This window comes from Meleagris gallopavo, chromosome 23 (genome assembly GCF_000146605.3).
Source record: "Meleagris gallopavo isolate NT-WF06-2002-E0010 breed Aviagen turkey brand Nicholas breeding stock chromosome 23, Turkey_5.1, whole genome shotgun sequence".
Lineage (NCBI taxonomy): Eukaryota > Metazoa > Chordata > Aves > Galliformes > Phasianidae > Meleagris > Meleagris gallopavo.
The window spans coordinates 2,062,065-2,085,897 of record NC_015033.2 but is presented as its reverse complement, the minus strand read 5'-3'; the positions used below and the strand labels follow the sequence as shown (position 1 = coordinate 2,085,897).

At 48.3% G+C, this 23,833-nt stretch overlaps 2 protein-coding genes across 3 annotated transcripts; one reads left to right on the top strand and one right to left on the bottom strand.

Annotated features, from left to right (window-relative positions):
• Positions 1-382: 382 nt before the first annotated feature.
• On the bottom strand, positions 383-10,726 carry CA6 (carbonic anhydrase 6). Its single transcript, XM_031556715.1, has 9 exons — positions 7,345-10,726; positions 6,092-6,274; positions 3,836-3,984; positions 3,618-3,713; positions 3,370-3,436; positions 3,088-3,245; positions 1,978-2,101; positions 1,482-1,580; positions 383-996 (listed from the first exon to the last, which is right to left on the bottom strand). The coding sequence occupies exons 1-9, from the start codon at positions 7,427-7,429 to the stop codon at positions 383-385; spliced, it is 1,575 nt and encodes a 524-aa protein (XP_031412575.1). The 5' UTR covers positions 7,430-10,726.
• Positions 10,727-10,957: 231 nt separating this feature from the next.
• On the top strand, positions 10,958-23,340 carry ENO1 (enolase 1). Of its 2 annotated transcripts, none has more exons than XM_010722759.2 (12): positions 10,958-11,058; positions 14,010-14,103; positions 15,176-15,271; positions 17,684-17,742; positions 18,620-18,689; positions 18,885-19,018; positions 19,177-19,399; positions 20,807-21,004; positions 21,187-21,388; positions 21,762-21,870; positions 22,317-22,375; positions 22,888-23,340. In XM_010722759.2, exons 2-12 carry the CDS (start codon positions 14,019-14,021, stop codon positions 22,955-22,957), a joined length of 1,305 nt encoding a protein of 434 aa, XP_010721061.1. In that variant the 5' UTR covers positions 10,958-11,058; positions 14,010-14,018; the 3' UTR covers positions 22,958-23,340. The 2 variants fall into 2 exon arrangements, with proteins under 2 accessions (XP_010721061.1, XP_010721062.1); XM_010722760.2 differs by lacking the exon at positions 17,684-17,742 and adding an exon at positions 17,360-17,418.
• The last annotated feature ends 493 nt before the right edge of the window (positions 23,341-23,833 follow it).

Below are 23,833 nucleotides of genomic sequence, written 5' to 3'. Positions count from 1 at the left end.
GAATGGAGATGGGATGTGGGAAGTGAGAAAACTTTGGCTTGAGAGAACTGTTTCTCTAACCAAAGAGAGTGGCATGTGGAATACAAAAGGAAGGTCCATGGGTGGAAATCTTAACCTAGTAGTGGGAGGGATGTGCAGATGCAAGGTGTTGAACTGTGCTTTGTTCTTTGCCTCTGTCCCACTGACCAGTGGAGGCTTTGCCACCTCATACCTGCTTGGAAAACAACCTGGAGCACTAAGCAGGTGCCTAGTGACCCTATATAAAGTAAATGAGAAAACAGGCAATTAACCTAAAACAAGCAGATGGAGCAAGCTTTCCTTCTCAGTTTCTTCAGCAAGAAGTTTGGATTCTTCAGCTGCTTAAAAAATAAATATATTGGGGTCACTGACAGCTGGTGTCAGCCTCCAGCACCACCCCCCCAAAGAGGGTCACGGGGGTTTCCCCCCATGCAATGACATCTCCCTTCAGCTTTCCTGCTTTGCACTGTGCAAGTGCCCGAATGTCTGCAGGGCTGAGGACTTGGCTCCACAGGTTCACGTGCGTCATCCACCCTGCAAACCCATTGGAGAATGTCCCAAGAAGAGTGTCTCTGTCCTTTCCAAGGACAAGCTTCCCTCCAGCCTGGCTCACATAGCCTTTCTGGATGCTCTTTGCATCACCAGCAGCTCCATTGAGCCACAGACTTGCTATTCCAGACTGGGAAGCCCACGCCATGCAGTAATGCAGCCAGTCCTGTGCCTTGCGGTAGAGGGGGAAGCTGACAAAATGGCCTCCTATCCACAGTCCCACGTCTGTGCCTGTGGTCATCACCAGCTCGTTGTCCCTCTCCCGTGTAGAGTAGGAGAGAACAGTCTGAGTGCCCACGTGCTGGGCTTGTGTCCAGAAGCACAGAGTGAAGGCTTGGAGAGACATCTCATGGCTGGGACGAACCTCCACAAAACTTTCAATGTTTTCCATGGGGAAGTAGAAAGCTGGAAAAGTGCTGGATGTAATACCTGAAATGATTGAGAAGCCAGCTGTTACGTCTTCTCTGGTGCTTGCAAATGAGCCCAGCTCCTATGGAATACACCCACAGGTGCTGGCAGGGGCTGCCTCAGCCATGGTTATTGGCTTGGCTCCTTCACCCAACTCCTTTGGGAAAAATCCTTTTTTTTCCCCTTCCTTCCTTTGTTCCCATCTTTAGTAAAATGAAGATAATGATTATTTATCCTGGGGGAACAGTGAGCTTTAATGCCTCCCTGTTTGTAAACCTGTGCTTACATGTTCCAGGACAAGCTGCAGTTGCTGGGAGAGGTGCTAGATTTGGGCTGGGTTTCATGATGCTGTAGCTCATGGAAGTCTTCCAGCTGACCCAGACATGGAACAAGATTCTACCTGCACGCATCAGTACCAAACCTGCTGATGATGTATGCCATCGAGAACAGCAGGCCTGGGCCATCCTTGGAAGGAAAGCTGGACTTGGAAACAGAGTGTTTCTTACCTGTGTGGCTCACTCCGTTCAGGAACTCTTTCTTCATGTCTCGGAGTTGTGTCTGGATTTGTTCCAGTTTGAGGCTGAGTTCTTCTGGCTGGCATTGTTCTAGAGCAATCAGACAGATGGGGGCTTACTGAGAGCCAGGAGCTATGCATGGTAATTCTGCTTCCAGTCTGCAGGAGGTACGGAGGAAACCTTTGTTTTAAAATGCAGTGCATCGCCCTAATTACAGCACTTGGATCATTAGCCATGGCAGAGCTGTTTGTACACCGGTTCGTGTGCTTCACCCATGCAGAGGCAGGCACACTCAGCATACTGCTTGTGGGAAGTCACAGAACAACACCAATCCTGGGCTGTGTGACACTTCCAGTGCACCAAAACAGAGCGCTGCCACACCATCAGAAGCAAGATGCACAGCAGGGACACAGCTGTTCTTGGGGATTGCAATCACAGTTTTACCTAATTGAAATAGTTTGCAGCACAGCTCCTTCCTGCCCCGTACCTTGTCTGGGCCTGGCTTGGAAGGAGGCCTCCACCACGCGGCCGTGCAGGGGCTGTGCGTGCCGGTAGTCGTTGCGCAGCGTCCTGTTGTGCCAGTCCAGCAAGGTGTTCTCCAGCAGGCCGATCTGGGGGCAGGGCAGCCTTGTTATAAGGGCAGCGGGAGCGAGAGTTTAGCCTAGAAATGCAGGGCAGGTCCTGCAGCTGGGGGTTAAACACAGTCGTTTGTGAGAGGGTCTCTCCCCGAGCTCTGACAAGGAAGGGAACAGCACGTCAATGCTCTAATCAGCAGAGTCCTGTGGATGAAGGTGTTTGCCTGAAGGAAGTAATGCTAAGCGTTATGCATGGATGAAATTATTCTGCGGTATACTGCCTAATTACGAGTGCCCACTAATGCCTTCCCCACCACAAAGTATTTCATTTTTAAACACAAACACACTGTCATCCTCCGCTGCTGTCATCTCCACTTGACCTTGTTCTCCTGGAAACAGTTAGATGCTTTTTTTTTCATTACAGAAGATGAACTGCTCTGCAAGACTCACCCGTAAGCTCACTTTACTGCTGCTATTTGTTCTCTGCCAAAGCCTTTGTGCTGACAAGGCAGATGGAGGGCAGAGCTGGGCATCCTGCCGTGCAGCAGCACTGAGCTCTGAGCACAGGGACCTGCATACAACGAAGTCCTCAGCAATAACTCAGCCAGAGCACAGACAAACCCCCCACTGTACAGCCAAAATGCAAAGAGAAAAGAAATGCTTCTCTAGAATTGTGCCAATTGTTCTGCAATGATTTTAATGCCCTGAATGGCTCATTTATGATTATTTTTTTTTCTTCTCTCCCTCTTTTGTAGTACTTTTCACCTTGTTGACTCTGGCTGGTCTCTTTAGTACTTCATCATGGCTGAACAGCTGAGCAGAGCCTTGTTATTGCTCAACAGACCTCAGGTCTAACAGCCACCAGTTTTTCCAGTTGCTTTCGAGTCTATCCCTAAGGCCCTATGAGAGAGATCCCAGTAGTTCTGCAAGCTCTTTTCTTAGGTCAGTGGAGAATGGAGAATGAAACTGGTGTGCAAGGACAGCGTGGAGGAAAGAGAAACTGCTGAGCTGCCCCCAGGTACCTGTGCATGTGACAGGATGATGGGAGAGTCGAAAACGGTCCAGGTGACACTTTCAGAGCAGGGTGGGGTTGTGAGCGAGCCCTGGTACCTGTAGAAGTGTGAGAGGTTTTCTGGCAGCATGGCTTGGACGTCCAGAGAGGTGAGCTTGGTTGACTGACCTCAAAAGGAAACAGAAGCAGCGTTAGCTGTGAGCAAAGCCAGCAGCAGGGCTGTCCCCAGCCCCAGTACGTATGTAGACGCTTAAAGAGCATCAGGATGGAGAAGGGCAACCCCAGCTCTTACCTGCAAACCTGATTTTTGCCAGTTTGGAAATGAATTCACTGTAGTAGGTATTCTCCAGGTGTCCTTCCTAAACACAGCATAGAGAGTTGAAAGGTTGCTGAGCTGCCTGGCCTTCAGTAGCACTGCTCAGCCTCAATTTCTTGTAGGCCAGGCATGCAGCCCTACTGCAGGCAGCTGGACCATTCCCAGCGTGGGATGAATAGTGACCATGGGCTGTCATTGCTCAGCTTCCCAGGGGTCAAACCTACCACATACAAGAAGGCAAGCACCGCCAATCCATTGGGTTTGTCTTTGGCTTCTTCAAAGCTTGAGTAGTCTGCAGAGTTGTAATGGACGATGTGCAGCTGCCAGGAGAGAGACAGGGCCATGGAGCAAGAGGTGACAAAAGATTTCCTCATCCTCATCACCCTAAAAGACTATATCCCAACCTCCCTGGCCCCATCCCTCCAGCCTCCTTTGCAGGTACCTCTGCCACGTATCTCATCCCATCCAGCGTGTGCTCGGAGCCGCTGGTCTCCAGGTCCAGGCCTCCCCAGTGCAGGTGCATCTGCACTGCGGTGTAGGGGTGCGGGAGCCCACGGGAGATGGACAGGGTGGGTGGCAAATCAATCTGGACTGAAAAACAGGATTGGAGATGGCCATAAGTGTGGAGCTGGCTCTGCTAGCCGTGTCTGCAGGGTGTTTCCCAGCTGGGCAGCTGTGTGTTTTTTTGTTTTTTTTTTCTCAGGCACCACTAAAAATGCTTTAATGTTTGTTCTTGGCATAGTACATGACATCTTGCTGAGCTCTGCATGCATTCATTAATGTCTTTATTCCCAGGGAGAACAGAGGAGTAAGAAATCAGCCAAGTGACTGGCTTTACCTAACCTGTCACCATCACTTTCCATGCTCTGGGATGTGCATCTCCTTGGGACCACCGTGCAGGGCCAGAGCCCCATGAGCCTGAGCAGGCAGAGCTCTTTGTTTCTCTATGAAGGATATTCACAATGGGACTACAAAAAGTTGGTTTTCTGCTGGTGTGCTGCCACAAATCATATATTGTGGTGCTAAACATGCTGAACTGAATACTGCGAATGGAAAATTGCCCCATCCGGGCAATAGCCCAGAGCACGTTATAAAATAGCAGCTCTCCTTGCTGAAGAGCACATCGTTACTCACAGCTTGGGCTAGAGGTTTATTTGTTTGTTAGCTGTTGACAGGCAGACAAGATGAGAATGCATTTCCGTGTGATATCCCAAGGGATCTGTGGTGGAGAGTAAGCACACACCTTACTTTTTACATTAGATTCCTGCTGAGTGCTTTCCATTAGAAGTTCCTTGTGGAATACTGCCATCCTATCTTCCCTTACCGAAGTCAGTGGGAAAACCAAGCCTGCTTTTATGGTATCTGTGCATACAGACTGTCATCTGCCTTTATCAGAATGCCCCACACATCACTGTTTTGATGTTATATGAGAATGGGGGAAGCACACACGTGCAGTCCGAGAAGTGAATGCTAAACCTGCAGAACTGGTGTGCAGGCAGTTGGGCAGTGCTGTATGGGAGCTCGCTGAACACAAGGTTTGTGTGGGAGACAAACAGGAGTGCTGTTCGTGACAGACTGTAGAAATATGATCACAGCAGTCTCTCTCTGAAGACAGCATCTCTCATCTCTTCAGCTCCTTGCTCTCCCTCTCTATTGATTTCTCTGTGCAGCAGAGAGAAGAAAGGACCGTTGTGGGGGGGAGGATTAGAGACTGACTGGGCCCCTCATGTTCCAAATGCCATGAAAGTGCTCAGTCCCCCTGAAGCGGTTGTTAGCCAGTTCTTCTCTCGCTGCTCATCTGTAGTCCAAAAGCATTATCCCACCACCACCAGCTGATGAATTATTTAGGTAATGAATTATGCTCTGGCAGCATCCAGGACCTCCTAATGGCAAAGCCTTGCTCAGAGGCCCTGCGTGACCAAAGGCAGGGCACTGAGCCTGGGCTGTGCTCCAGCTTCCCTTCCCGAGGGCTGAACACCAACTGTTGCTCAAAGGGAGGACAACTGCTCTGTCTGACTATATGGAACACAGTATCGGATGCCAGCTCGCTGCTGAGCTGCAGATCTGTCCCATCACTTCTGCTTCCTACTGCACAAAGGCAAAGGATGCATTTTGTGAATGCGGAGAGGAGTCGGTAAGCCCCAAACTTGCTCCTTCAGTGCTGCAGTCGTCAATGCACTGAAAGAAGGGGCTCATCTGCTGTGCTCCAGCTGCCTTCCATCCCTGTATGATGTGTAACAGACAGTACCTTGCAGAGATGTCACTGCCTCTCATTTCCCTGGTTTATAGATGCATTTCTGGAAAGGTTTCCTGTGTGACTGGGGAAAAGAGCTGAGCTTGGAGTGCAGGATGAAGTGAGATGGCAGAGTCAAGGAGGGCAAGTTCAAAACTGAACAGCATTTTAAATGGCCAAACCCAGCAGTCTATTCCTGCAATGATGTGAGTCTGATGTTCTCCCAGGGCATCTGCTCAGCAGGTGCAGGGCTCTTACAGAGGCCCAAACAAAGGTTGGGGCTTCTGGCCAGAAGTACCATTAACAACATCTGCGTTGCAAAAATGCATGCCTTCGCTTTGCTGCCAGCATCCCCCAGGTCACAGCAGCACAGTGTGGACCGGGGCAGGGACCGCTGCTGCCTGCAAAGTGCAGCTGAAGGGAACTGTGCATTGCATGTCCTCCAGCACTGACCCTGCTCCTTACCCGAGTGCCCGTTGTTGGTCATGGTGAAGTCCCCCTGCAGCGGTCGGCTGTACCCGCTCAGCTCCAGCTGCAGCAGCTGCACGTTGTGCACCACCTTCTTCCTCTGGATGTCAATAGGAGACTGCTGCTTGCCAGCACAGGCAGCAAAGTGCAGCCCCCAGTGCTCTTCATCCAGCTCACCCTCTGTGTGGAGGAGCAGACAGGTTATTAGCATGTGGTGGGAGCTGCTGCTTGCTCAGGAGTAAGAAAATGTACAGTATTTTGTCTGCAGGGCTGCTGAGCTGCAAAGTGAAGCCTGCCTGGCAGTAACAGCACACTGCCTCACGTCTCGTGCCCACCCATGGAGGAAGTGAGTGCATGGCAGAGCAGGCATGTGGGCTCCTGTCCTTCCTCCAGTGGCTCTGAGCCTCCTAACCCTGACTGGAATCCTTCCTGCGGAGGTTTGAGCGCTGGAACTTCTCACAACTACTTGAACACAATGGGACTGTTTGCACTCTCCATAGTGCTGTATTTAAGATCTTAGGGCTGAGTGGCAATTTTGATGCCATGTCTGTCGTGGCTATAAGTGACTGGGGTGACTTCCTCTCCTTGCATCCCATCAGTGTGTTGCCACATACCCATCACTGTTAGAGTTCTGTCTGTTTGAGACAATCCATGCTACAGCCAGGGAATCATCAGCAAGTGACTGTGCCCTCGCTGAGTGCAAATCCTGCAGCGATGGGTTGGAAGGAGAGGTGATTGTTTGGAAAAGAAAGTAACTTAAGGCCCTCAGCATCCCCCAGCCTGGGCCCCAGCCACAGCGCGGCCCTTCGCTTCACTGAGCTCTGCAAACGAGCCCCTGAAACAATTAACAATCACGTAACATTCCACAAGATCTGTACATACGGAGATGAGCCCCTTTTTTGTGACCTGCACAATAAAACAAGGAGCCAGCAGTAGGTAGCGCGTTTCCTTCCAGGATCACCCTGAGGGCAGCTTTTACTCTAAGATATCATAAAGGTTTTCCCCCTCATCTGAGCCCGTCCATCTGCCAGCCCCGACACCTCACGGCTCAGTGCAGCACAAAGCCAGAGAACCCCTTCCAAGATACACAGTCAGCAATAAAGCAGAATGAATTGGCTGCCCGCTGGAGAGCTGCTGCTAACAAAAGGAGCAGCAAGCTGAGTGTTGCCTCTGCAGCACAGCAGGAATGTGAGCGCCTCAGCAAGCTGGCAGCAGCAGCAGCCATCCCAAAGCCTCCTCCTTTGTGTTACCTCGGTAGGTCCAGTGCACGGCGTGGGAGCAGCTCAGCAGCTGCAGCAGCAATAGGGCCGTCGGGATGAGCATCTCTTCCTGCATCTGCAGCCAGATGGAGATGGGGAGCACTTGTCTTTAAGAACACCCAGGAAGCAAAAATGCCCATTTCCTCCCAGCTGAGCCCCTCCAGCTCCCATCCCGCCCCACGGTGTGCTGTAGGCACTTGGCTCCTTTGAAAATGATTATCCTGGAGCTCTTTTTCAACTGGAATGACTGTATGGTTCTGCAAAGCCCCATTGGCTGTTAGAGGGATTCACATCAGAGCTGAGAGGCTTTGGGTGCCCCGATGCTCCTGTGGGCTCCTGTAGCTGCTCAGTACCTTGCCAGATGTTTGCCTTCCCCAGCCATCACAGCCCAGCAAAAAGCAGCCTTGCAAGGCACTCCTGGTTGGCGGTTTTGTGCAGCATGTGTTTAATGTTTGGGAACTGCCATAATATGGAGTTAATTAAGCAAATGCATACTTTTCCTTCTCTCCCCTAAAGAAATCATTTATCTTGACAGCTGCACTGAACTGTGCTGGGGCTGAACTAACCAAACGTGCCCTGCGATGCACTTCCTAATCCGTGTGGATCCGCTTGGGTAAATAAACCTTGAAATCTGCTGAGGAGACACTTCAGTGTTCATACCTGGGTGCACTCCTGGATTCCAGACGGCAGCACAGAGCATGAGCTGCACTAGGAGGGTACAGTGACCCCGCAGTTGCCCATCACCCTATGCACTCCATTGATTGGCTTGGGATAAAAGCAGCCCACAGCTGGGAGCTGGGGCTGGCAGGGAATTCATCCTTAGTGCAACTTTTGCAACATGCTGTAGCTGGGATGTTTCACCTGACCTCAGTAGGGCTGCAGGTACTCTGCACTTCCCCAGAGCACATCCCTGCTGCCCAAAATGAGCTGCACGGCGCATTGAGCAGCTGTGACATCCGTGGCCAGAGGCAATGCAGTGAGGTTTGGGATGAGCCCATCCACTGCACTTTGCACCTGCAAAGGGCTGTGCAAGCATTAATTCCCTAGCACTGCACGGCTTGGTGGACAGATGGGTGGGCAATGCCACCAGCACACTGGGAGAGGCTGCACACTCCCACTGCCATCACCACAGCCTGTGCAACGGGAGCTGAGAGCATTTCCCATGAGAACCTGGTTGATTTTTAGGGCAGGACAGCATCAAGAAGGAAATGTAAATCCTCCCTGTCTGTGCCATACCTGTTTTGCAGCAGAGAAGCCTGCTTGATAGCCTTTTTTTTTTTTTTTGCATGAGTGCTGTGCACTCATTCAGACAACAAAGGAGCTGTTATTTGTTTCACCCATACTGTCTGCTGGCTCCCATTCTTGGTTCAGTACCAAACACCATCTCCCAACAGCAGCTGGCCACTCGCCCACCAGCAGGATGACCAGACCAGGGCTCAGGTTGCACAGAGCTTGGAATTCACATCCAACTGCTCCAAAAGCTTCCAGTTTACCCTCAGATCTCAATCTCTGATGGGTAGCTGCTGGGAAAGGCACTCTAGTAGCATCACCCTGCTCGGGCTGAGCAGCACAGCTGGGCAGTGCCACAGGTCAGGAGGTTGACACCATTCCCAGAGCACCCAGCAGTCCGTCTGCCAAACCCCAGGAGGACAGAGGAGAACTGGAAGAGCGAAGCTGTGCCTTTAAGAAAGACATCAGTCTGTCACCTCTGGTCATTTTGTTGTTCTCATGCCTAAAATCAGCAATGTTTCATCACCCAGAGGCTGAAAGGCTAAAGCATGAAAGCAGAGGGGGATGAGAAGGTAAAAAGTCAGAAGGGGATTGGATTGCCTGGAAGAGAACAGCTGAGAAGCCATGCAAGATCTGCAATATGGGCAGTGCTGTTACCTTTCCAGCGAGCGCTCCTCGGAGCTCCCAAGGGCTGCAGGTGGGAGATGCACTCAGGAAGGCCTTATTGCGAGGCTGCTGGTGCACAGGACTGCTTTTTGGAAGAATCCTATGGAAATAGGGCCCAGCTGGCAGAGCTGAGCTGAGGAGCACTTGCCCTTCAGCTGTGCACTGAAGAAGGAAGAGAGATCCCCGCAGTCTTAAGGAAACACATGCACAGAGCAAAAGCTCACGCCCTGGCAAGCAGCCTGTTCTGCATGGAGCTGCTGGGGTGTATGACTGAGCTGGGGAACAAGCCCTGGCCTGCAGAGGTTCCATTCCCCAAGCATCCTGGTGGTTGGAACCATGAGCAACTTGCAAGCAGTGGAATAAGCTGCATGCACTGCATATAGCACATCGTGCAACCCGGCCTTGCAGCACAGGTAGGTTTTGCAGTGCTGTGTGGGTGCCCAGAAATGTTCTCCCTCCGCCCCATCGGTGCCCAGCACTGTATGTTGGTGTGGGGCTGCTGGGCTGTCAGGGCAGATTACAGCTGCACATCTTTAAGATGCCAAAATGTGTTCCTTCCCAGTGTGGCCCATTAGCCACGTGCCCCCCTGCCAAAAATTCTGCTCAGGATAGCATTAAGCAGTAACAAGCCCGGACTGCCACAGGAACAGCTGCCAGCCAGACAGCTCATAGCCTCGGGGATGCTCTCATTTCTTCCCTACAGAGGGAAAGCAGAGCCAGGCCGGGTAATGGCTGAGAGCAGCCCGGACCTCTGCTTGCCTCCACGTGGCACGGTGCAGCTTCACCTCTCGGCTGCTGCAAGCAGGAGGATGCTGTGCTCGCTGCTTGCTTGCTCTGCACTGAGCGGGACACAAAGGCTGTGACACAAAGGCCGTGACACACAGCTGTGGGGGTTGGCATGCAACAAGAGATGTGACTATAAAGCAGCAGTTCAGCTCCAGTTTGGGGTTCTTTTCTTGTTGTTTTTTTTTTAACTTCCTGGCCAATACTGCTGTGTGCAATATTCTCTGGGCAAATTCCTAACGCCAGGGCTTGCTGTTGGGCCCTGTTCTGATGCATTTACTGGTCCCCAAGCACGTGCCTTTGGGGCATCAGTTCCTTGTGCACAGCCAGAACCTTTTGTTCCCTACAGCCCGGGGGCTGGGCTGGACCCCCTCCTGTGCATGCATGCCTTTACCTTTACACCCAGCCAGTGATTTCAGGGGCACTGCAGCACCGAGCTGAGTCCTTGCAAAAGGTTTGGGTTTGCATAGACTGCAAGCAAAATAAACGTCCCAATACCCACGCACACGCGCGCGAGAATCAATTCCTTTTCACGCATAAAGCTGCAGAAAAACCCTGTGCGTCGATGTCCCTGGCTTTCTGTGCAGACCTGCAGTGGTTCGGTGCGCAAGGAGAAAAAAAAACCTTTCTGCACACCCAACTCCCGTTCCTTGCACGCACCCCACTCCACGCAGCACCGCAGCACCGCCGCTTCCCGCGCCTCAGCGCGCGCTCCCGCCACCCGCCGTCGAACCCGCCTCCCTCGCCCTCCCCCCCCCCCCACCAGTGGGATTTTCCACGCGCCGTGTGCACAACCGGGCAGGCAGCCTCGGCACGTAGCGCACGCCCTCTGAATCGCCGCTGGCTCGAGGCGGTGCCGACCAATGGAAGATCAGCATGCGTTAGAATCGCCCAATAGAGAAGCCGTAGGTGGCCGAGCTGGCCAATAGAAGGTGGGAGGTGGGCAACTAATCTGCATGAGGTGGGTATAGGCTGGCGTGCGCTCAGCTGCCCGTTCTCAGTTAGCGTTGAGCCGGGTGTGGAGAGGTGAGCGGTGGGCTGGGAAGAGGGCGGCGGTGGGGGGAACTGAGCTGAGCTGTGCAGAGCTGCGTGCTGCTGCCCGGCTGGGTGAAGCACAAGCGCCGCTCCTCTCAGATCGGAGCTGGGCGGTCGGTGGGCCTGCGGGCCCCGTGCCTAACTGCTGGGCTGCGGGGGGCGGCAGCGCGGTGCGTCCCGGCGGCGATTAACATCTGTCTCTTAATGATTAAACAGCACGTCGCGCTTTGGACCTATCCCCTCTTTAGCGGCGCTGGATGTCCTTCAGCTTCATGTCAAATACTGAATGTCTTACGTCAGCGCCTAAATCTGGGTGCTTGGGCTCTCCGGGCGGGATTCAATCCCGTTTATCTGCAGGCGGCACTGCGGGGCGCGGCCCCCCGTAAAGCGATGCCTATCTGCGGGCATTCGTGTACGGAAAAACCGCGGCTGCCGAGGGGATCTTGGCCTGTGTGCCGTTACACGCGGCTGAGTCACGGGGCAGGGCTGCGGCAGGAAGCGGTGCAGGCGGTGCACGCAGCACGAGGCTGCGGATCCAGGCCTCCATCTTGATGAGGGAGAAAGGAGTCGGTGAGGCTTTGAGTCGTCCCGTGCCGCACGGTGTTAAATTGCCTTACAGCGTGCTGCGTTGGTGAGCCGAAACCACGTGGGACGCGGGAATGAGAGCAGGAGGTGCCGGGTTTGGTCCAGGCAGAGCGTTGGCTAGGATTTAAGCCAGTGAGGTAAAGGATTAATGAGCAGTAAGGTTATTTTTTTTTCAGGGTGGTCGTATGAGAGTTGCAGACTTAAAGCGTGTAAGCGTCACTGATAACTGCATGGCAGCTCTGTGATAAGCACTCTCAATTAATTAGGCTAGTTCTGTGGCCAAACTACTACTGGTTTTTATTCTCCGTACTGGTTCTTGCAGTGATGTGTGAAGAGAAATGCACGTGTTAAGAGAAACGTGGCTGCAAAACAGCTTTCATGCATTAATCTCTTGGTAATAAAATTGGCAGTGAGCTTGCAAATCACTGTAACTTTAATTAGAGCCTGCTCTATTGTTGGAGTACTGCATTCCCTGTGCAGAGCACAGCATCAGGGAGTAGGTGGTGACTGATAGGACTTGATGCCTTGGCTGTAATGTGGCCTTGGAGGAGGTAACAACATGGCTGCTGCCAGCGAGGCCTGGGAAGCCAACGGGAGGCGCTGACCTTGCTAGCAGATTAGAGTACAAAACAAGGTTTAAGGCAATATGTGCATAAACGACCCCTCTGCTATCAGCGTGTTTGGCTAGCTCCTTCACAAAGTACAAAGGTCTGGAGAGGCCGCACAACTGTCCAAACTTGTGTACAGTTAGCCTTCCTGCAGCTAGGCCTGTGTGTGGGTCCTTCATCTATCTGCACAGATGGAGGCAGAACACATCTCCATAGCTTGTGGTGAGCTGAATGCTACCAGCTTTACCCAGGGGAAAACTCAGTAGGAAAACAGTTTCTTGAATACAGCAGTGCAAAGCGCAGGGAATTCTTGGAATGGTGCAGTGCTGTGAAATGCCTCCTTATGAAAGAAACAGGGAGGGACTATTGGGGAGGTCATTTCCAAGGACATTTGAGTAATGTCAGATCTGGGGTACCAGTGGAAGCTCCAGCATGTATTGCTGGGGTGACACCTTTGTGAAGGTGAACAGGCAGTTCTTGCATTGCAGTGAGACTTCCTTGTGAGCTGCCTGTGCTCTCAGAGAACAGAGCACCTTATGTCTTGTAGCAGATCTGCTGTGCCTTGCCTTCCTTTTCAGAACCAGGTGCCAGTAGAAGAAGCTGCAAAAGCATTTTTCTGATCACAGATAAGTGGGGATTGTTCTTCTTAGTGGTTGCTTGGAGAATGTAGCAGAAAGCTCTATCTGCATAGATGAGACTCCTAACATGGAAGTTGCAGGGATTTGTCTCTAGCTTGTATGTTCACTGATTGAAGTTAAGTAGAGACTGCGTGGAGGGCAGTTGGAGCCAGCTGCTCTGCTTCTTAGGACAGTTGTATCGTCTGTCAGGGTGTGAGCCTTACAGTAAGGCAGAGGGTGTCTAAAATATCTGAGCTGCCTTATACAGCTCAGAGGCAAGGCAGTTTGAAGGGCAGTTTGTTCCAGGGGGACAAACTGAATGGCTACCTGTCTTTTAATGTGGGGGAGGAAAACTTTCCTGTGAAGGAAGAAAGGTGGTGAAACTGCCTTCCTCCTGTGTTGGTACAAGCAGCAGTACTGCTGAGAGCCTCGTCTCAGTAACTGAGGGGAGATTCGTGACCATTTTGTCATACAGAGCTGCCACCCACACGGGCATGCCAGAAGGTGGCTTCCAGATGGTTCTGAAGCTGAGCTTTCTCTGCAGATGAACTAGTTTTGGTGCTGGTCCATGGCTTGCAGGCATTCATCTGACTTGATTCTTAAAGTACTATCTAAGCTTACATAAGGCATTCCTTACTTATTCCTTTCTTAAGTAGGGATGTGAGATGGGGGCAGGAGGAAGTTCTCAAAGGCTGTGGTGGTCTGTCTTCCCTGTGAGAGGAAAGGCTATTCCTGTATATGTTCCTTTTAAGAAAGGGCAAAACTGCTGGTGCTTAGTTAGAGCTGTGGGTGTCTGTTTCTATTTCAGGACAGGTTACGTTGGGCTCTGGACAGCTGCTGTGCAGACTAAGAGCTGTTGCCCTCGAGTCTTTTAGCAAAAAGAATTCTAACTAGCTGCAGAAATTTCCTGTATTGGGATTACTTGACTGATTACTTTTATATGCTGAGCATATAAACTTCTGGTTTTAGATGGTTCTTCCTGCTTAGGTCGAGGTTCCTCTCCTCCTTGTGTAATGCTCCAGTCAAGTACTAAATGTTTTCTTACTTAAAGTGTAAAGCAGTGTTTCTGAGTTGTTCCAGTGACTGCTGGTGTCACTGCTGTTTATGAATTAATGCTCAGCTCTTTTGGCAGGTGTTCAAGATGTCCATTCTTAAGATCCAAGCCCGTGAAATCTTTGATTCTCGTGGAAATCCCACTGTTGAGGTAGACCTCTACACCAACAAGGGTGAGTCCTTAGTAAATGTTTCTCTATGTTGCACAAGTGTTAATGCAAACAGTGCCATGTGCCTCCCTCCCCTTGTCCTGAGCTTAACTTGGATAGCATTGGCCAACTTAGTTAACACCTTCTTCCTGTCCCTAAGGAGTTCCTAATGGACTTAGTTTTTCTATGTTCGTTTGAGTCTGTTTGACTGCACTTAAGCATGTTTAAATTCTCAAGCTCTGTAATGAAGGTCTTCTGCTGTGGAATTGAATCTTGGGTAAGGTTTTCTTCTCTGCACAGGTAATTAGGCAGGACCCAGCATCTTCTCTAATTGGGTTTTCACATATAACATCTTATATTTCTGATTATTATGATTTTTCCTTGGCTTCTGTTAGTTGTTTGTACCATATTTGATAGGATCTGACAGAGGCATTATACAGACACAGACCAGTGTGGTTCAGTGGAATGAGCAAATACAATGGCAGTAATACACTAACTAAATAGCTGATCTTTTTGCCTCAAAAGATTAATGCAGTCATTTAATGAGATTTCCCCTGCTAAGCTCTTGGCCTAAGTGGGATAAGGGAAAGGCAGGAGATGGAAGGCTGGCATCTTTGAACAACAGGCCAAACAGACTCCAATTTGCTCTTGAAGTTCAGCACCCTTAATTGGAAGAATGAGTGGTCTGAAGAGCTCAGATGAGCAAAACAGGTCCCTGAATTGTCTCATGTGCCACATCTCACAAGAGCTTAAGAGCTCAGTGGCTAGACTGGCCTTAAAAGTAGATATAGTAGAAAAAGTAGAATAAACCTGCTGTATTGGAAGGTGAATGGGTAGCTTTCCAAACACGCAGTTGAAATTCACACAGGAAGAGAATATATATTTGTCTGAGGGAGTGAAAGCTTGCTGTGGGGAGACATTGTAGAATTGGTGACACTAATGGAGCAGACAAATTGTGTAGGGTCACTAAGATCTGATTTAGCTATGACCTCCCCTATCTCTGTGGGTGGAAGCACGCAGTAGGTTGGGATGATGTGGGTGAAGCATGCTTGGTGGTTTTCCATGTGCTAAGGCAATTGTTTTTTGTTATAAACAGGTCTGTTCAGAGCTGCTGTTCCCAGCGGTGCCTCAACTGGAATCTATGAAGCTCTGGAGCTTCGTGACAATGACAAGACACGCTACTTGGGAAAAGGTAAACCTGAATATGGGTGCCCGGCTTGGCTAGTTACAGTGGAAGCGTTGCTGCTGAAGTTAGGCTAGATTGCATTAGAAGAAACCTGGGCTCCTTTACTGCCTCCCATAGCCTGTACAAGGCATGGCAATGAGGTGAAAGTGATGAAAGGTAAGATATGCATACCTGCACATAGGCTGTGCAACTGGAATGAAGGTAAGGCACAAACTGCAGGGTTTCCCCAGAGGCCTGGGCAGAGTGACTGCTTCCAGCAGTGCATGTGGAATTCAAGTGTGCCAGCTGGCTGAGTGTGTCTGTAGTACTGCATGCTGAGACATACTTAGCTGTTGCACTTTTTGTTGCCTTACATGTTGCTGTAAGGTACAAAGAGTGCTTCACTGCAGCTAGTCACCAGATCTCATAATAGAAAAAATTCAAACCACTATTGTTAAATGTTTTACAGTGGTCACAGTAGACACTCATTAGATCCCAACATGCAGAGTCCTGAATCTGTAGTTCATGCCAACTGCTGGCAATGGGAAACATGCAACACTACAAGAGGAACCACTGAAATGCTTCCATTTCAGGCTGCATCATAGCTAAAGCCATTTGACCTTTGTCTTTCACTGTGGATAGTCATAATACTGAAGTTTGTTTTTAGTTATTATATTTTAATTGCCTGTGGACTGATGTCCTGGAAAGTAACTAACCAGTCAACAGACTGGTGTAGAAAGTAGCACAGAGGGAAACGAGTAACAGTGTCGAAGAGGACATTAATAAACTTCCTAGTAGCAATTCTTCAGTTACTTTTAGGACTTGGACAGCAGGACCCCACTTTAACTTGCTGATGTAAAAGTATTGGTGATAGTTTCCAACTCTATACAGTCAGTTCTCTCAGTTGTAAGGTTAATTGTCTTTACTCCAAACTTTCCTTGCCAGGCAGATGAAAGTAAGCTGAAATATTTTGTGCCTATTAAGAGCAGTCAGAGTGGTAATTACTGCTTAAGATCCATGATGACTACTGCTGCAGTACAAAATAAACTGCAGATGACTGAATATACCAAAGAACAGAAGAGCTTCTGCTATCCACTTAAGGCATCTTTTCCCTGAGCAATATAAATGTGTACTTAGCTCAGTGTGCTAAATGTGTGTGTGCTTAGAGCTGCTAAACCTGATCCTGTAGCCACTTCTTCATGGGCAGTTAACTAGACAGCATAGTCTGAATTTCCTCAGTAGGCTGTCACAGCTCAGGGTTTTGTATCACCTGGCAAATAACGAGTTGAGAAACACCTCACCATATGGAATGAGTTATAGATAGCTGGAAGATCTTCTGTAATATAAATTTCTAGACTTAAATGTCTGAAAGGCAATTAATGCAGTTCAGGGTATGCTTAATCAGCATTTATTAGGTTCTGAAGCTTAGGTTTCCAGGGATATTTAAATGCTCTGCAGGGATGACAGCATTCCTTAGGCTGATGTTGGTAGCTGGCAACTGATCTGTGCTTATGGGAAAGAAGTTGATGCTGGAGCTCTTGTTTTTACCTAGCAATGATCCACAAAGACTAAAAAGGTGCTGTGTTCACATGCTCTTCCTTGCTGTGGTAGCAGCCCACTTGAATTCTTACATCTGGGTACAGACATTGTATTTTCTTTGGCATTGCATCAAGTGTGAAATACATGTGCTAAGGTGATGCTTCAGTAGTGCTACAAAACGATGGCAAATAAATGCCTGAGCTGTTGGATGCCTAACTTCCAGGAAAACCTTTTTCCTTTCCCCCACTCATAGAATCTGCCAATGGTAGGCTATCCTAAAACCTGCTCTAAATGCTGTCATTTGGCCACTCAAGGTTTGGGTCTGCATTTGATTCTGCAGTATCAAACCATGGTGGGAAGAACAAAAACACAGCCTGGCTGACTGCTGCACAACTTTCTCTGCCCTCTGAACTCTTTTGTTTCTGGACTACTGCTCAGTGTCAGACACTTGGGGACCTGTAGGTCTGTTTCTCTATTTGTGACCTTTGCTTTTTCTTGCATGATTGACTTTTTTTTGTCTTTGGCTGTGAGCCTTCATCTCTTCCTTGATTCTCTTGTCCATTTCGCTTCTGTCAGGTGTATCCAGAGCTGTTAAATATGTTAACGAGTTCCTGGCGACAGCATTGTGCACACAGGTAATGGATGTGCTTTTAGTGCAACCTTGTCACTTGGACAGACTTCTCCAGTGCATGGTTTTGCAACTAACATTGCAGCAGGCATTTCTAGATGATTACTTCATGCAACTTCATTCAGTTGAGGTGGTGTCTTTACATGTTCAGCAGTGAGCTCAGGTTGAACTGGGATTTGAATAGCATGAGATTGAGATGGTATTGAGATCATCTACTAATGCCTGCATAACAAGTGTGGTTGACCAGTGTCTGATTTGCTTGTTCTTTCCAGGTGTCTCAAAAGCTGTTGAGCACGTCAATAAAACAATTGCACCTGCACTGATTAGCAAGGTAGGAGCAATCTGTCTTCTGCTAACATCAGTTAATGCCAGTCCAGTGCATCCTAGCAGATGTGTTTTCTCTCTAGAAGTAGTTACAGGAACTGCATTACCTGGGGGATGTTAGCCTGTGTATTGGAGTGCATGAGAAAAAACTGACCAACAGTAATTGCTTCCCTTAATGATTGCATCTCTAACACTTAATCAAAAGAATCTCCAGCAGTGTGCAGCAGCACTTTAGCACCTGGAAGTCTCAGTGCAGTGCATTTAAGATGCAACCTGCGTTCTGTTTGAAAGGGTGGCTGAATGGGGAGGGGGGTGAGAGGAGGGGCACAATGATGGTGGCTGGGTTTTGTCCAGGCTAATTTGGAAGGTAGTCTTAAATGAATCATCGTGCAGTTGACTTGAGAGACACTTGTGCCTTTTGTGAGCACTAAGCCTTAGCTGCAAATGACGGGGCAAGATGGTGATAATGCATAAAGTGCACATCCTCAGCTACAATTCCTAACAGTATGTATTGAGTTACAGATGGGCTTGTAAGCCAGTTGTCTTTGAGCCTGCAGTAAGGGAGCAGAGCTCACAGATGGGAGCTTTCCCCCAGGTCAGGCTCATAGTAGTGTAACTCTGTCCACAGTGAGAGCCTGGCCTTACAGCTCTGAATGCAAAGAATAAAAGAAGCTTTTGATGTGTCAAGCTTAGGTCAGCCTTGTGATGTGTTGGAAGTGACCAGAAGAAGCTGCTGTTTGATAGCAGTAAGAACTAGATTACTGTTGGTAGTTGTGCTTAAGCAGTTCCTAATGCCTGCCAGGGAATAAAGCTGCAGTGGGTAGGTGGGAGTTCTCTGAGCCATGTTGCTCTTCACACAGTGTTTTGCCTGTTTCTCTCTGCAGAATGTCAATGTGGTGGAGCAAGAAAAGATAGACAAACTGATGCTGGAAATGGATGGAACAGAGAACAAATGTAAGTGGGTTTTGTGTTGTATTGAGGCATGAAAAATTAAAGCTGTTGAATAGTTCTAATGTACTGCACACTGCTTCTGGTAAGGTAAATGGCTTATGCTGTGCACTTAGCTAACAGAGACCATGATTGTGCTGATATTGCTGAATCTCTTCAGGAGAATGTAATATTTCTGTATACGATCTGTTCCTATTTCAGCTAAATTTGGTGCCAATGCCATCTTGGGTGTGTCTCTGGCTGTTTGCAAAGCTGGTGCTGCTGAGAAGGGTGTCCCCCTGTACCGCCACATTGCTGACCTTGCTGGAAACCCCGAAGTCATTCTGCCTGTTCCTGTAAGTTTCCTTATAAGACTAGCTAGAGGCATGATCTGACCAAGTGCTTGCAATGCCATTTGGTCTTGGGTTAAATTATCTTGATAGTGAAGTATCTCTTGCTGTTGTCTGCTCACAATGAAATATGTTAAATGACTTTTCCTTTGGATTTCTCCAAGGCTTTCAATGTCATCAACGGTGGCTCCCACGCTGGCAACAAGCTGGCTATGCAGGAGTTCATGATCCTCCCTGTGGGTGCTGACAACTTCAAGGAGGCAATGCGCATTGGTGCAGAGGTCTATCACAATCTCAAGAATGTTATCAAGGAGAAGTATGGCAAGGATGCAACCAACGTGGGTGATGAGGGTGGCTTTGCCCCCAATATCCTTGAAAATAAAGAAGGTAAAAATGATCTTAGTGTGGGAGGAGACCTAACCAGTTGCTGCTGTTTCTTTGCTCTGCTTCTGCTCTGGAGATTTCTAAGATCTTATATGGATGTAGTCCAATCTAGGTGGTGTGCCTTCCTTACCACTTCTGTACTGGCTTTAAGCAATCTTTGCACTTAGCACTTGAAAAGGGTGGTGTGGGCATGTCAGTGTGTCGTTGAGGTTTTCTAATGTCAGTAGTCACAGTTTAGTGGAATTGCTGTGGTTTTCTTTTTGCTGACAAAGAAGAACATTTTAACTGTAATAGGTAATGTGTGAGGTTGCATTCAGGTCAACTTGGGAGGCTGAAGCATTCACTGCCTCCACAGCCAGACAGCTCTGTTCAGAGGCCTTCAGGGAAGTGGGGACACAGTCTGTCTTATGGGAAGTCAAATGCTTGTTCCTACCAAAAAAGTGTGCACCAGAAAGGGCTTATTTTCTGCTTTCTGTGTGGAGGTGATAGTAAGGCCAGTACAGTACTACAACTCCGTAATCACTTGCGTGGTTTAAAGCTGCTAGTTATATTGTTGGCCTCTGAGCTGCAGTTGCCTTTTCTGATACCGAAGGTGAGGAGCCAGTACTGGAAATTGGTGTGTTTGAGTCCTGCAGGAGTATGCAGCTTTTACAAGGTCTGTACACTAGCAGACCTCAATGAAGATGACTTTGGATGACTATTACAGTCCAAGGAATCTGTGTTACTGGCAGCAGCTGCTCTTGCAGCTTGTATGACATATTAGTATCTTTTAAAAACACTTCATGTAAGCTTCCTACTGTAAATAGCTTGGCTGACCTGACAGTTAGGCTTGGAGTTGGGAATGCTTAAAGAGTCTTCCAGGTTGTGAACGTATTGGATTTCATTGCTTGGATTCTGCTTAAAGCAGAGTAGCATAGTGGGTAGTATGTAGATACTTGTACAGGAATGGCAATCTAACTCCTCAGTACAAGAGGAGAACAGCAGATGTGAAGAGGAGGTGCCCTGTGCAGTAGCAAGCTGTGCATTGCATTGTATGTCAGTATTTAGGTGTAACTTTCTGTTACAAACAGCACCTGATCTGGGGTTTAAAGGGATTTAAGTATGGTCACTGCTTTCTGCCCACATTCATAAAGCTGAAAGATGATGTAGTATCATCTAGTCTTCAGCTTTTTGGACTGTAGTCCTGCCTAAAGAGACTAGCAATTGCTGTCTTGGGGGTATTAAAATTTGAGTACAGTATTCAAGTAGTATCCTGTTCCAGTTATTTCAGAAGATCCTTTTCTGTGTGGCCTTCAGGCTTTTTGTAGGGAGTAGTGGAAATTCTTGCCCAAGTGAATGTTCTCCTAGCAAAAGAACAGCTTTGTGTTAAGGTGTTCAACAAGATCTCAAAGTTATCTTCCAATGTTTCAGCTTTGGAGTTGCTGAAGACTGCTATTGGCAAGGCTGGCTACTCTGACAAGGTTGTCATTGGCATGGATGTGGCTGCCTCAGAGTTCTACCGTGATGGAAAATATGACCTGGACTTCAAATCCCCTGATGATCCCAGCAGATACATTTCTCCTGACCAGCTGGCTGATCTGTACAAGGGCTTTGTGAAGAACTACCCATGTAAGTTCCAAAGTTCCAGGCCCGTATTAGTAGCAGATAATAAGGATTGATTGCTGAAGGAAGAGTTGAGGTGCAGCCTCCCTTATGTGCAGATCAAGAATAGTGAGCTTCCTGGAAGTTGGAGTGGGTAGTACTTGTTTGAAAGCAGCCTGTGCCCTAAAGCTCTTTCTGTCCCTCTGCAGTGGTGTCCATTGAAGACCCTTTTGACCAGGATGACTGGGCTGCCTGGAAGAAGTTCACTGCCAGTGTTGGCATTCAGGTGGTTGGCGATGATCTGACTGTGACCAACCCAAAGCGTATTGCCAAGGCTGTGGAGGAGAAATCTTGCAACTGCCTGCTCCTTAAGGTCAACCAGATTGGCTCTGTGACAGAGTCTCTGCAAGCGTAAGTTCTCCCTTTTCTACCATGCTAGGGTAAGGGATCCTGTGTTGCATAAGAAATTGTATAGCTGAGGGGGCTGAACAGAGTCTAATGGAATAGAAATCTGATGATGAGGCATTTGTGAAGGGATGAACAATTGTTAACTCAGAGTATTGGCAAGTAAAACCTGTACCTTCACATCCTTCAAATCATATAGGCATGTCAGACACCAGGTGTAAGCACGTGTAAAAGCAGCTCTGCGGCATTAAGCTTTCACATGTACTGAAGAGCAGTTCTGCCTTGCCAAATCTGGGAATACCCAGTGTTTGGCAGTCTCACCAGAGCAAAGGCTGCTATGCAAATGAGGATGATGTGACACTTTGCTTATCTCTTCCAGTTGCAAGCTTGCCCAATCCAATGGCTGGGGTGTGATGGTGAGTCACCGCTCTGGAGAAACAGAAGATACCTTCATTGCTGATCTGGTGGTTGGTCTCTGCACTGGTCAGGTTTGTGTCTGTAGCTGCTGTAACTTGCCTTCTTGCTTGATTAGATAATGTGATGATGAAGCCATGATGCATTGCAGGTGGGCTATTCTGTGACTTAAGGCATGAAGAGTTCCTGCTTCTATATGCAGGAAGATCATCTGCTTCATGGGAATGTGACACTGGAACATACTATCTTGTGTAAACTCACCTTTAACCAGGAATTAAAAAAAAAAAAAAATCTGAGTAAATGCCATTAGGTGTGTCAGGATTTCCAGGCAGTGAATCTGTTAGTGAATGAACAATGGTTACTTCTCCCAAACTCTATCTTGGTTGAGTGTACAGGAATTCATAGACTGATGCTGAAATAAAGCTTGCCATTGTGTTGATTGATCTGAATAGAGTAGCTCTATTTGCATCTGTGGCCTTGCTTCTGCTGTAGTTACTGATGAATTTTGGTTCCCTTTCAGATCAAAACTGGTGCCCCTTGCCGATCTGAGCGCCTGGCCAAGTACAACCAGCTGTTGAGGTGAGACTCTCAGTGGGAAAAAGATTGTGAGTTAGGACATGAAATAGGTCTGCATTAATGCATTTGGATCCAGCTTGCTCTTAAGCTGCTTGGTTTCTGAGATGCAGAAGTACATAAACTGACACCGGCAGAGATGTTTCTGGGTTGGTGGTTGGCTCAATGGTGAGTTGGATTAGTTATTATCAAAGTGGAGATAAAATAGGAATGTTATACAAAGCATCCTGTGATATTATCTCTCTGAGAAATTGTCCTCCTCTCTGCATGAGATATTTCCCTTGGATGAGAGTTTGAAGTGTTTGAGCAGGATTACTTAGGAGTAGCAACCAATGTAGCGGAGTATTTGTGAGTTCTGAAGCTACCTGGAGGGAATGGACTTGTGACTGTGTATTGTTAGTAGTATTGTATTATTGTTAGCACCAGGCAGATCAAGTAGTCCAGTGTAAGGCTCGCAGTTGTGCGAATGCAGCTCTACACTGACTGCTCATACCAGCATTTTGTTGCCTTTCCATCAGAATTGAAGAGGAGCTTGGCAGCAAGGCCCGCTTTGCTGGAAGAAACTTCAGGAACCCTCGTATCAACTAAGCTGTTTGGATCATACAACCCTGTTCTGATTTAAAGCACTAGTCACCTGTTTAGATCACAGTTTCCTGTATTAGAAAGATAAGGGCAGCTGAAGGAAGAAGTTAAGTTTGCAGGTCCTCTCCCTTCCCCCTAGATGACCCCTTTACCTAGTGTTCTCACCAGCTCTGATCTGTTACTTGCAATGCTCTACTGCTTTTCTAGAACAGTCCCAGTGGGATTTTGTGTGGTAAACATCTCTGGAGCCACGACCTTCTAACACTGGGCATAAACTCTTCTCTGTTCTTCAGTGTTTGGAGCTGTGACTTGCAATGCAGTAAGAGGTACCTGCAAACACAAATAGTAGTGTTTTTACATGTGACAAATAAAAGCATCCAACAACCCAACAAGGTGTGACTTGAGTTGTTTTGGAAGAGGCTGAGGAAGATGGATACCTTCTGTTAAACATGTCCTGTTTAAAGTTGTGCTGACTGAGATGGACTGTGGCTGGGAGGTGGATTTAAATTCTTTGTGACCAATAGACAATTAGTTGAATGTATGTCTGTAATCAAGAAGTAGCCTTAAGGATATATTTAGCTGTGTAGAAGTAGGACTAGGAGTAGGTTTCTAACTAAGAGATCAATTATAATCCTGGAGGGGAAGAGGAAAGCTCAGGACTTCCTTGACATAGCAGAGGGTGAGTTGTGTCCTAGCGAGTGCTGTGACTGACATTTACAATAGGCTGCTGCAGATGTCTGCTTGTTCATCTCTTCAGTAGTGAAGAAATTCAGTGATAGCCTTGGTGCATAGCAAGAAGCTGACAGTGATATTGCAAGTGAATTTTGCAGCCTCAGTTGAATTGTGGAGCAGTACTGTTGCAAAACCTTGCCCCTTGAAGGG

Excerpts from the sequence above, each read along its gene's own strand:
- CA6 (XM_031556715.1), bottom strand. The coding sequence starts at position 7,429 with ATGCAGGAAGAGATGCTCATCCCGACGGCCCTATTGCTGCTGCAGCTG. Across the intron at positions 6,275-7,344 it reads CGTGCACTGGACCTACCGAG|AGGGTGAGCTGGATGAAGAG; the intron begins GTAACACAAAGG and ends TCCTCCACACAG. Across the intron at positions 3,714-3,835 it reads GGATGAGATACGTGGCAGAG|CTGCACATCGTCCATTACAA; the intron begins GTACCTGCAAAG and ends CTCTCCTGGCAG.
- ENO1 (XM_010722759.2), top strand. The coding sequence starts at position 14,019 with ATGTCCATTCTTAAGATCCAAGCCCGTGAAATCTTTGATTCTCGTGGA. Across the intron at positions 18,690-18,884 it reads GGATGGAACAGAGAACAAAT|CTAAATTTGGTGCCAATGCC; the intron begins GTAAGTGGGTTT and ends TTCCTATTTCAG. Across the intron at positions 21,005-21,186 it reads CTTTGTGAAGAACTACCCAT|TGGTGTCCATTGAAGACCCT; the intron begins GTAAGTTCCAAA and ends GTCCCTCTGCAG.